We start from the raw sequence: 13,225 nt of genomic DNA on the forward strand, positions 1-13,225 counted from the left end.
TGTTTTTAGTGGTGGTTTAATATTTCTTTGCTTTCGTTCACATTTGTAGGACCAAGTTCATTTACATCATTGTTCACATGAAAGACAGGTCTGAGAGTAATGAAGACATTCGTTTGGGCTTTTTCGGTAATCCTATTGATAGTAAATCCAGAAACCTTCTCATATATTAGAGCAGTATTCATTTCTGAAAGCAACAATTTTCTACTAAAGGGAGTATCCTTACAAGTACTGTGTCACAACATGGCAGCCTGCTACCATTAGGTACACTAGTATGTTTATTCCTGCTTACCAACAATAAAGTCACATTTATATAAGCCTAATTCTCTCCATATTGGATTACATTTCCTGAAGAAATGCATCCAACTGGGGCACATTAGGTTAATGTTAATCTTAACTTAAAAGTAGGACATGAGTTCCTTTCATTCATTAGGTGTGAAATCCGTTCAGTTTCCAGTCCTGTAGGCTGTTCGTCTGCTATAACTTCTGTATTTTTTTCTCTGGAACCTTTCTGTCTCCAGTGTGTATTCTTCTGTGTTCGTTGAGAATATCCTTCCGGCTGAATCGTTTCTGACAGTAGGTACATGCATATGGTTTTTCTCCAAGGTGTGTTCGTTGGTGTCGATTAAGATCACCCTTTTGACTGAAGCTTTTTTTACACACGCTGCAACTATATGGTTTTTCCCCTGTATGTGTTCTCCAGTGCCGACTAAGGTCACACTTAACACTGAAGCTCTTCTCACAATCAGTACATGTGTATGGTCTCTCTTGTGTTCTTGTGTCTGTATGTACTCTCTTAAGTCTTGCAAACGCTCCACTGTGACCACTGGTTTTCTCGTATTCAGGACAAGTGTATGGTCTCTTAATTTGCTGTGTCGTTTGATGGTATGTACTTGGAACTGCATTATTCAGATTCCTTGGACATTCACTATATGCAAGCGATATTCCTGTTTTGGTGGGGTCCTGATGCACACTTCCATGTGTTGGATAAACAAAATTACTTTCACAAAGTGCACTTTTGTTTACTTCAATTTCTGGGTTATTCTGTGGCCACAGCTGACTTCTAGAATTTGGTAGAATTTTGGAGCCCTGTGACATTTTTCCACTTTCATTTAGTGATGATGTAATGAAAGGTTGTGATCCTTTGGTACAGTTGTTAGAATATGTTTCATGATGTTGTTCATGAACGACTCCATTACCTGTTGGATTAAAATGAAAGTCCAGAGTTAGTCTTCTACACTACATATGAACACACACATTAATAGATGTTCAATTCATATACAGTACTAATGTAAATTAAAGTAATGGCTCCTGTGAAGCATAAAGGTCAAACATTATACGCTATCTCGCAAATGTATTTGAAAACGTTTCCATGCTTGAAAACAGTGGGCCTCATTACGAGTCCGGCGGTAACCGCAGCGGTAAAACTGCCTGGTTACTGCCGGACTCGTATTACCATTCCGCCTCCGTGACTCCCGGAAATACCAGAGCATTGCAACCCTGGTGTTCGGTAAATCCCCATTCCATTGAGTCCCATAGGACTTAATGGGAATGAGGAAGTGGAAACACCGGCACCATCCCGTGATGGTGCTGGTGTTTCCACGTCCGCCTGCAGACGGGCAGTGTTAAACCCGCCAGGTCAGACCTGGAGGGAACATCGCCTCCCGCCTGCAGGACTCGGGATCGGGCGGTCCGGAATTAACAGTGGCGGCGTGTTTACCGCCACTGTTAATTCCGGACCGCCCGACCTGTAATGAGGTGTGTAATTGGTATCCTGTGTTATAAATCTTACCATGTTTTGATGACGGGGACGACTCTCTACTCCCAGCAAACTCCATATTTTATAATAAATAACCTATCATATCATATGAAAATCCTAGATCCTAGAGGCAAATCCCAGATTTGTCATCTGCAGCCATGATTTATCTGCCATAAGTGCACATGTGTCTTATTGATAGCAGCACAAGTCTACATGAAGTAGTATGTGGCAGTGAATTCACCAGCAGTAAGATTGATGCTGTGAATTCACCAGATGGATAAGGGAGGGATTGATTAAAGCAGGCCCAGCACATTTAGCTTTTTATAAAACTGAAATGTGGTTATGATTTTCAGAAACCAAATTTACAATGCTTACGTGGGAAACAACCAAGACGGACGTAGGGGCACAAAAGCTAGATCCCAAGACTGCAATATGCAAGTCACTTCATAGTGCAGAGGATTCGCACTTTGTAGGGAAGCCATGAGCCTGAGGCAGTCAACAATCATAAATGTCAAAGAGCTATCCATCAAAAATAAAACGGAAAAAACGAATGCTCATACAATGGCTTTCTAGATGATCAACTATACCATCTATATACTTTTTATAACCCTTCCATCATGCTGGCAACTAGCGCGAAAATACATGTCCATGTCCCTCAAAGACTTCATTGGTGGTGTAAAAATACTGGATGCAATTCAAGATTGTACACGTGACCTTCACACACCTAGCTGGTATCGCTGCATATAGATCCACAATGAGAACACTCACTATGACGCCTAAAGCACAGCTCCATTCTGCAGATATCTGCCTTATATCAACATGTAATACAAACCTCAAAGGAAGAAAGATCAGATGCTTCACGTTCATGCAAGTCCCCAAACTCTGGGACATTCCTACGTGTCAAAACAGGTCATGGCCCTCCCTCATCTCCATAGCCAGCAAAGGACGGGATATCGCACTTGTTCACAGAGATACCATCAAAGGTGCAACTCCAATCTTCCACAATACCTCTGACTGTTAATCTCGCAATTCTTACATATCTACACTAACATTCATTCTAATATACAGACCACCTTCCTACGCTCTTCCTTCAGAGACAACTTGGCTTACGTGGTCACTAACCGCTCTATATTTATTTGTTTGACATTTGTTAAGTGCACATAGCCCGGGGGCATCAAGGCTATAAAACTCAAACACCTCACCATACTTGGAGGTTTGAAGATCTGGCTTGAAAAGGAGGACATTGCACCTAGAGGGTCTCTCGCTAGCAGCCTAAGCATGCTTCATGTCAACCAATTGGTTAAAGATCATACCCATGAATCCAGGGAAATCTTCGGTCACATTTTCTGTATCGAACATTTTACTCACTGTTTCCTCTCCTTACTTTGGGGGACCACCTTTCTATCCTGTTTCCCATCTTCTCCAAAAGGCCAGCACTCACAAAAAAAACAATCACCAATGTTAACAAGTCCTCGGAAGAAGAATCAAATGGAAATGCTCCTGGAAACACTTTGAGAAAAGCATGGTATCAAGAGATGACACAGACAACAGACGTATCAGTTGCAAAAATCTTTATTAAGATTGCCAGGATGGGTGTAACGCCTAACTTGCTCTATAACTATGGTGGCGATTGCCCTACCTAATAAAACTAAGGAAAAGTCTATGGGCCTCATTACAACCCTGGCGTTAAGGGGTTAACGGCGCCGTAAAAGGCTGCGGCGCCGTTAAACCCTTAACGCCAGATTCACACTTTAACGGCTGCTTTTTGCAGGCGTTAAAGTCCAAGGCGCTAAGCGACCTTGGTGCTAATTACGGCACCGTAAATTACGGTACCGTAATTAGCGCCTTCCCCATCCCCATTGAGCCCTATGGGGCAAAAATGGGAATGGGGAAGGGGCAATGGTGAATGGGGATTTACCGCCCCGCCAACCTTGGAATGGGGCGGTAAATTCGCCATCCACCATGGTTGTAATGAGGCCCAATGTCTGTAAATCCCAAAACAAAGTCTGTCTGTGTCAAAACCTATACTTGCCCTCATGTCTAATATATAAAAGTAGTGTAAGGATGTTCTAACTCAAAATAGTGTTCAACATAAAGGGCCACATCACGAGTTGGGTGCCGCCGGGGCTATTCGCCCTACCGCCGAACCCCCGGCGCTATTAGAACCGGATCACGGGTTTGGCGGTACGGTAAGTCCCCATTCCCCATTGGGCCCATTCGGAATTTCCCATTCCCCATTGGGCCCAATGGGGAATGTGTAATAGTGCCGAAAATCAGCAAAACCACTGAGGATTTGCCCCCAGCTCAGAGCTGGGGTAAATCCGCCAAGCCCATGATTTGGCGGACCCTTAAATGTGGCGGTAATAGCGTTACCGCTGCATTTAAGGGTTACCGCCAAACTTGTGATGAGGCAGAAAGTCTGGAGCAATTCCTAGCCCCCTTTCAAAAGTTCATGATCCAGTTCTTGTCAGAACGTCCCTTCTTGAAGTCACAAACACAATGTTCCAAAAGAAGCTCAGGGGTTCCCTTCCCCCAACTTCAAGCACTATGGTATACAACAATGTTCTCTTAGAAGCTCAGGGGTCCCCTTCCCCAAGCTTCATCCTTGATTCTCAATACGAAATTCAGGTTGTCTTCCTTTCACAATTCTCTTTAATGTTGTCCGGGTTTCCTGGTCGCATTGCGGTTAATAGGCTGCACAGCCCACCCACCACAGGGAATGCCACCAATTACCCTTGTCCAGCTTCTTGCCAGCTTGGTGATCTCACTGTTACTCATAAGTTCCCAAGTTACAGGGTTAGCCTCTTTAACCCTTCTTTGGTTTCCTTTTTATATCACTCTTGGTATGCTTTTATTTTGCCAGCTTTCCCTTTTACTTGTTAAGTTTGCCTGATCAGCATTTTACTCGCATTTCTTTGGCTCCCCTCGGGCTCTCATTCACTTCTTTTATTTAATTCTCCATGGTATTCTTAATTCTTCATACCTTTCTAATGTCTTTGGTAATTCAGAGACATTTGAACACAGATCGTTCAGCCGTGACCACTCTGATACCTTGTTACAGCAAAACCTCTTTATATTCAATTCATTCTGTTCTTTTTATCAGAGGCGTTCAATACTTGCCGCCTGCACGCGACCACTCCACTGCACTGTAACAGTCCCCCTCACATGTGCACTGAGTGTATATCAGACTCTGAAACTCACTGGTCTCAGCGTTCGTTGCTTTCTTTTCACCTTGAGACGATCTCCTGCAACTGAGGTCAGGGTCTCACGCCTGCCTCTCAGACACCCCTGGACCAGAACATCGGTGCAGGGGAACAAGCATTCCACGGTCACAACGAAGGGGCAGCAACCTTCCACGACTCCTCTGTCGCCTTCCTGGAGACACAGCTCCCTCGCCACACAATAGCACCTTGTCACAGCATGCAGTCTTTCAGCATCCTAGCGGCCCGTTTTCCTCGGGCTTCTTGCAGGTGGTCATGGCCTTCCTGCTGCTGCTCTCTGGCTCTGCTGCTCTCCTTTCTGCTGAACCACCACTATTTCCCTCTGTTGTACACTCCACCTTTTATACACCTAGGCCCTGTTAAGGGGTTTTAGGTGCGAGTCCTTGGCTTTATCTGCCTGACTTGCCTAACTCCAATGACACCAATTCTTGGGACATGCCTGAACTGCAGCTCTGTAGTCTTCAGGACCCCTCTTCTTCGTCCCAGTACTAAAGTGGTGTTTTCTATGTGGATTCTGCATTACTCTAGGGGTTGTCTTCCTCTTCTCAGTACTTGGTTTGATTTCAAAGGGAAAGGTAGGATATGGGTGACAATATCCTACAAAGGCTGAGGGAGGGTAAGGTAAGCCACTATCAGGAAAGGGGGATACTGTGTTTCACTCTCAGGCATACTCTTCTCACTTCCCAAGGACCCCCAACCCAGGTGATCCTCCCTCGCTTGTCCACCCCTGGGTCGGGATCCAAAAGCAATGGCCCTTTCCTGGACAAAGGATCCGAGGGTAGTGAATGTGAGGACACCGTCAGGTTTCTCACATCACTTCAAGCATCCAAACCCCAGATTGTATCTGAAACTGAAACCAGAACCCAGGATGGCAAACTCAACAGCATCCACAACTGGATAAACACTGTGATTGACAGCACTAAAAAGCTATGCAAAGTTTCTCAAAAGAAACGTGTCTCCAAATAGTTTACTCCCAACCTAAATCACATCAAAAAAGAGAAACGGAAGATTGAGAAGAAAATCTAGCAAAAAAACAGCTTTGCAACAGTCAAACTACCCATTTTATCTGCAATTGCAGTACTACAGAGCAGAAACCATCAAAGCAAAAGAAGCTCATTACTCACATCTTATCGGAAAAGCACAATACAGTCAGAAGGAAGTCTTCAAAATGATCCATGAATCCAAGAACCTAGAAGCCTGTAACACAATGCTAATACATCTGCAAGTTCTCTGTAATTCGATCACCTCACACTTCAGCAAAACATCCAAGACCCCCTGGACAGCAAAGGACCAGCTGTGTCCTATTCAAACAGGGAAGCAACACAGATTAACAAAGCCATCATTGAGTGCTTTCTGCCCCTTCATTAACTGTACTCAATTATGGTCAATTCTAGCAACCCAGGAGGCGCTCCAACATCTACAAGACAATAACCAAGAAAGCTGGAGTAGCACCTGTTTTCCGATACCTTTTGAGCAAAGGACTGTCCCACTTGCCTTCAAAACAGCATTTGTCAAACGTCTCCTTAAAACACCCATGGCCGACCCAAATGACCCAGTTTACTACCCAATTTACAACACATCATTCACATTCATTGGTAAAATCCTTGAGAAATTCGGCTACTAATAGCTTCAAGGGTACATCAAGATCAAAAACCTCCCCCATGAATTACAATCAATGATTAAGGTCAATGAGAGGGGCGGAATCATCAACTTGTTTAATTTGGTACGTGCTAAACTACAATGCAAACAATGACTCAACAAGTGCACACATTATGCTGGACATCTCTGTCACATTCAAAGACATCTGTCATAGGATCATGCTAAAAAATACCAGAGGTATTTGGGGTGAAGGGAAGTGCTGTATGCTGGATCACCCCCTTCTCAATCAAGAGAACAGAAACAAAACTCATGGCCCCTTTCAGATAACAAGTTCAGAAACTGGCATGCAGAGTACCCAAGACTCCAGCCTCCCCTTTTCAACATAACATAACCCCTTACTTGGGTCTCATCAGTAACAGAGGCATCACATGATTCAACTACATAGGTGACATGGAAATGATTTACATACTCACTAACGACCCAACAGCAGACACACCCAACCTCAACACATGCCTTGCACATGTGGACTCTTGGATAACCTGCAATAGACTTAAGCACAACTCATCCAAACAGAACTCCTAATCTACAGTGTGATACCACTAAATACCAGAGCACTCCCTGGCTGGCCATAAAGCCCCCTGGCCACTTCCTACTTCTCCTGTAAAGAATTTGGAGTCACAATGGACCACAACCTCACACTAGTACCACAGATTAAAGCCATTCTAAGTAGTTATATTTTCCAACTCCCTACCTTACCATGCATCATGCCCTTGCTGACTTTCACACACATGGTCACAGCACTTATTTCACTGGTACTATCAAGACTAAACACACCGACAGCCTTTACCACAGGATCTCAGAATATCTACTCAACAGTGTACTAAGAGTTCAAAATGTGGCAGCAAGAAGAGATACAAACACCCGACCCTAGCACTTCACACACTTCCCTGGCTACCAATCAGAAAAAAAGGAATGCATACAACTATGCATAGCTCACTGCTCCTATTTTGGCAAGGGCTTAGAATCCATCACATAACATTCTCACACCCTCACCCATCGGGCTACCCAACACTTAATGGTCTGTGTCTGCAACCGTACAGTCCCTTCTGTCTGCACTAACAAGCCACCTGCTGGCTGCACTTGTGAGTTAATTGCACTTCCCTTCCGTCTGGCACTTCTCCCCTTCCATCTTCCCTGCACTAGCGCGATCTGAATGACACAAGGCCTAGTAAGATCGTACTGTTCTTCCTTTGTTTCCCCCTCCTTGTCTTGCCGTGCCTAGAAACAGGCGCGTTATAAATATCATATCGGGACTGGCTAACCTGGGGGCTCAAGGATGAGCTCTTCTCCTGCGTGAGCTCTGTTAACCGTGGCCCCACAAGTAGCTTGAGCCCCCGCTTGTGCCCCCCCCACCTACCTTGAAAATTCAAATTTTGTTGCGGGGGAAGGTGACTCCCCCCCAGATTTGCGAAATCCCAATCGAAATCGGAAAAGAATAGCAGGTGTTAAACGACGAGGAGAACCCCCCTCCCCTCCCCTGCCTGCGCCTGGAGTTGATGGGGAGAGATTGCTGAGGAGCTGGCCCCTGGAGTTGCGTCTGAATAGCCTAGAGAGTGGTCTGCAGGGACAGCAGACTCGTTGGGACTGCTGTTGCTCCCAAGCACGGGTCCCTTTAAAGGAGTAAATCGACGGCGAGACGATGATCTGGGGAGATGTCGGGGGCTTTCCCTTGAATCTCGCGGACTAACAAAGGTCTGCGATACGAGCCGGTGAGTCGCTCTGTCACTGCCCTGGACACCGCCGCATTGTGAGTTCCCTGACCGCAGAGCGCCCGTTTGAAGTTGGGATTGGGCGTACCTATAGGCTTGAGAGATCAGAGCGGAAACCGCTGGGGTGCCTGTTGCATGAGGGATATTGTATGCACCCGCTCTGATCTAGCTGCTTGTGGAACCGGCGCATGTGAAAGCACGCGTGCTTCACCCTCAGCACGCCTCCAATATGTTGCTGGGACTAAAGACAGTACAGGCTGACACTAGAGAACAGTACATAGTTGCACGTACAATCAAGGGTCCTCATCCCACTCTGAATGCAGCTGACCTGGACCTTTCCCCCAGGCTTCCTCTCTGGATTGTATTCCTAAATTAACTTGGTTTTTTAGACAAGAGAGCTGCCCGGCCACGAAACGTTGAACCTGTTCCAGCATGTGTAGATAAGATCACACACGGAACGAAACCTATTACATTTCCCCCCTACTATGCTTCCTGGTAGACTGGGAGACTCCCAGCTCAATAAATTCAGTTCGGTGGGCCTACACAATGAGACCTCCTCGCCCCAAACTCCTGCAGCTCCGCTGAGCCCCATACGAAACGACCCTGAAGGGCCCAAATGCTCCTGCACCATCTATTGGAGTGCTGCACCGGCAAAGGAAACCATAGACCTTTTGCAGCCGCACAAGATATCATAAGCCTTGACTAACCATGCAACGCCACCCAAGGGGGCAGGGAGCGGAATAGGTGGCAAGTAAGAGTCCACAGCACAATATTTTGGAACAAGGATTGCGCCCCACAAGATACTTGCAGAAGCAAATGACATTGCATTACATAAGGGCTGCCCTCACTCGAACAGCACAAAGGGAGAGAACACCTGTGAGCCCTGACACCACTATCCCCTAGAACTCCATCTGACCCTGGCAAAACCCAACCACTGTGGCTCAATGAGCTACATACCCCCTTAGAGTAGGAGAAGCAGGCACAGCGACCCCCATCCGGTGCAATCCTATGGACGGAATAGGGAAAGGGGCACACCTCAGAGACTAAAAGCACCACCAACCCTTTCCCTCTCCTAAGAGGAAAACAAACTGAAGTCAACCACATTCCTGGTGCGGATACAATAGGGGTACATCTGGCGACAGCCCCAACAACGCAGTCTACTTCTGGAACCATTCTGAAGCCACCCTCCTATACATATGAAACAACACAACCCACCGTCTGACATCTCACACCATACATACAGTTAAAAGAGAAAGGGCAGTGTGGGAAAACTGGACACTAAACCACACACTGAGGAGACATTACTGAACCTCCCTTGTCGTAGTGCACTTATACACACAACAGAACTCCCATTAACAGCAACACTAATGAGCCTCTGAAAGGGACAAAGTGAAGTACTCCACCTCTCGGTGTTCAGGGAGACTCGCTGATATACTCCCAAGACCTCCACCAAACGTTTGGACCAACTCGCCCCCACTGTGATTACTACGCACTGCCAACGCATCTCCCCAGGGTTACATGAGTGTGAAACAAAAATTAGCCTCATTTGCCTACATCCCCACATCTACTTGATCTGGCAACTCTGACATGGCAGCGATGGATACCACACGAAATGACTCGGCAGCCACGAAAGGGGACATTGCAGCCCTGTTGGGTGAAATTAAGAACATGGGGGCCAACAAAGCAGGTAAAATAGACAAGATCACAGAAAGACTAGACAACATGGAAGAAAGGCTTGACGGAGTAGAGAACAAGCAAGCGTCCATAGACACCCTTGAAGCACAGCTCGAGCAGAGGATAACTGATTTGGAGCAACGAGAAGAGGACTTCAAGCTCAAGATGGATGACTTGGAAAACCGGGAAAGATTAAAAAATCTGCGGATTTTCGGGATTCCGGAGTGAGAAGGAGAAACTGAAAGCGATTTTAGGAAAACGCTTAACAACGTCATTAAGCTCTTAGTTGCGGACGATCTAATAGACAAACCCAAAACAGAACGGATCCACAGAGCTGGGGTTCCCCCGGGTGGACCAAGATCAAACCTCGTCTGATTTCATCGCTTCCAAGACAAGTTCTCGAGAAAGCTAGAGGCAGCGAGGCAATCACTCTAGAAGGTGCCCAAATATCAATATAGCAAGACCTATCCTCATTGACATTTGCCCTCAGGCGTATGTGTGGGCCACTCACAAAATGTATGAAGGAAAAGAGAGTTCGATACAGATGGGGCTAACCCTTCTCCCTTTCCTTTGAATATGAAGGAAACAAGATATGAGTGAGATACGAAAAAGAAATGAAGGCATGCATCTCTGAGCTAATCAGGGAAGAAGAAGACAATCGAGAAGAGCTGAGACAGGAAGACCGAGGATGGCGCATCCAGGACCCTAGAAGGAAGCGGGTGAAAGGCTTGAGATAGTACCGGAGAGGCAATGTCTACCCGGAGGGGGAACAGTGAATATCCTTGAATGCGGTAAGATGTAATGTGACAACTTTTGGAACTACAGTACGGCCATGGCATGTAAACCTGGGGCGGGGGGGCAAAGGGGGCTCAATTGAGATATCACATCAGGTCAAGGGGCGTGAAGTAACGACCTCCACAGGTGGTTCGATGCAAGACCGGTGATACCAACTGGGCTCGATCGGACGCCACCAACTGGGTGAAGGAAGGGGGGAGTGAGTAGACAAGGGATGGGGTTGAAGCGACACCTTTAATGGTCCAAAACGGTCGACATTAATGGGCAAATAAAATACTGGTCGCGGAAGGTAAGCAACTTTCCCACAAGAATATCCAATGGCACTGACTACTGATGTAAGGGGAAGAGATTCCCTAAGGGTAGGGAGACTCAATGTAAAAGGGCTCAACTCACCAACTAAGAGATCACTGGTATCCAGAGAATTACGTAGGGCTAAGATGGATGTTCTCTTGCTACAGGAGACAAAATAAGGGGGAAGAACGGCAAATCCTGGGGAAACGTGTGGGGATGGAGTTCTGGGGATCTGGACCACTGAGGAAAGGAGGAGTGGGGATCCTTATCAGAAAAGGTATGGAAATTTGAGGTAACCAAGACCTTGTTCGATGTAGAAGGGCGGGCCCTATTGGTGATGGGAAGCATTGCCAAGGTGAAGGTCACGATTGCCACACTCTATTCCCCCCAACACTGGACAGGCTAGATTTTTGGCAAAAACGATCCCTACAATCATGCTAGAGGCTTCAGGCCATATCATTCTAGGCGGGGACTTCAATCAATGGGCAGGCCCAATTAAAGAACGGAAACCTGGTAATCCCGATGCAAGAGGCAAAACTAGGGGTGACCGCATGGAATTTATGGGGATGATGGACACATACGGAATGAGAGATGCGTGGATAGACATGCACCCAAATGAACAAGGTGTTACGCTCACCTGGCTCCCACAGAGGCGTCAATCTGAACTGGACAGCTGCAGTCTCCACCAATGTGACGCGTAGGGCCGAGATGACGGACTGGACTGGCCCACCTAGCTTCGTTTGCTTGGCCCTTAGGAATATTCTTCTGCAAATGGAGAAAGGGAATTAACCACCCGTGGAGTTGGGCGTAAATCCCCCCACCCCCGCTGTTCTCCCCACAGATCACCTTTGATGTCCCCTCTTATAGTCTCACCTGATGGTTTGAAAAGATGAGCTCTCCATCCTGCATTGAGCGCAGGGGCGCGTTGATAACCAGTTGCTTCACCGGCTTGAAGGAATTGGTGAGTTCCAGAACAATATTGACTACGAAAAGTAAGTAGTTTGTAAGAGTTCACATGTCTGACTTTCACTCTTGTCTGATTCTTTGCAGTTTGCAGCTTGACCCCAGCGAAGAGTTCCTTGTGGTAGCTGACGAAGTTCAGGTAAGGATTTGGCTTATCCTACACAGTTCAATAAAATAAGACCAGAATGTGACCGGTTGCTTGTTCCCTTATTCGGGTGTGGAGAGAAAATATGAGGTTCGGGGAATAATGCCTCCGGCGGAAAAATTAGGTGAGTCTTTTGCGGTGAGACGAGTTCCCCTTGTTTGTCCGTTTGTCTAACCTTGTTGTCCTTTTGTTCCCCTTAGGGGCTGGAGTACGGCGAGAATGCAATGGAGACTGCGCCGACCCGGGAAGAGGAATAGTACCCCCGGTGGTAATCAGGTAAGTCTGTGGGGGTAGTTACTATTGCCTCTGTTTATTCCCTTGGCTCACCTTTGCTGTTCTTGTGTTCCCCTTAGGTGCCAGAGTGCGGCAGGAACGTGCAGAAGGATGCAGTGGATCGTGAGGATGCTGCGAAGGCCGGTGAGTTCAGCACGGCGCGGCGCTGCAGCTGGCGAGGCGGCACGCGTAAAATGCTTCTTTCTTCCAGCTCGAAGGCGCGGTGGATCCGGAATTCAGGTAAGGATCGAAGGTTTTGCTCTTATTCTAACCTTTTCTCCTTCTGTTCCTCCCTTTTTCTAGGAGCTGCAGACTCGAGGCGGGCGTGGCAGAAGACTGGATGCAGGCTTGCAGACACGGTGAGCATTACGCTGCTGGATGCAGAATAACGCGAAGCGTGAGCTGCTCTTCGGGCGTGGTTTAAATAGCCTCCAAAGTAGTGCCAGGTAAGTATTCCTCCCCAGCCCCACCTGAGTAAAAAATAGTCCCTAGGTAAAATAGTCCCTTCCAAGCCTCATTTGGATTGGAGCTCTGCAGCATGGTCTGCATCAGGTAAGCTTGCAGCATGGTCTGCATCAGGTAAGTTCTACTCTATGAGCCTAGGCGCCAGGACCGCACCCAAACAGCCCCTAGCAGGGGTTTTGGGGCTTGTTCAAAATAACTTGATGCCTGCTTCCGGGGTTGCTGGACTTTGTCTGGTTCCCCGGGGGTAGGCATCATGACACAAGGCTACACCTTC

The 13,225-nt window shown here is 46.9% G+C and overlaps 1 protein-coding gene across 2 annotated transcripts in view; it reads right to left on the minus strand.

The window, feature by feature from the left end:
• Window positions 1-13,225, minus strand: part of LOC138487918 (zinc finger protein 391-like) — a 104,338-nt gene continuing 91,113 nt past the window's right edge. The window contains exon 10 of one of the 2 annotated variants that reach the window (XM_069614543.1): window positions 1-1,196. In XM_069614543.1, coding sequence (XP_069470644.1) covers window positions 475-1,196 — 722 coding nt within the window. In that variant the 3' untranslated portion in view covers window positions 1-474. The remainder of the gene's footprint in view (window positions 1,197-13,225) is intronic. The other variant, XM_069614544.1, reaches the window with a different exon arrangement.

This window comes from Ambystoma mexicanum, chromosome 9 (genome assembly GCF_040938575.1).
Source record: "Ambystoma mexicanum isolate Mex_15411 chromosome 9, UKY_AmexF1_1, whole genome shotgun sequence".
Classification (NCBI taxonomy): Eukaryota; Metazoa; Chordata; class Amphibia; order Caudata; family Ambystomatidae; genus Ambystoma; species Ambystoma mexicanum.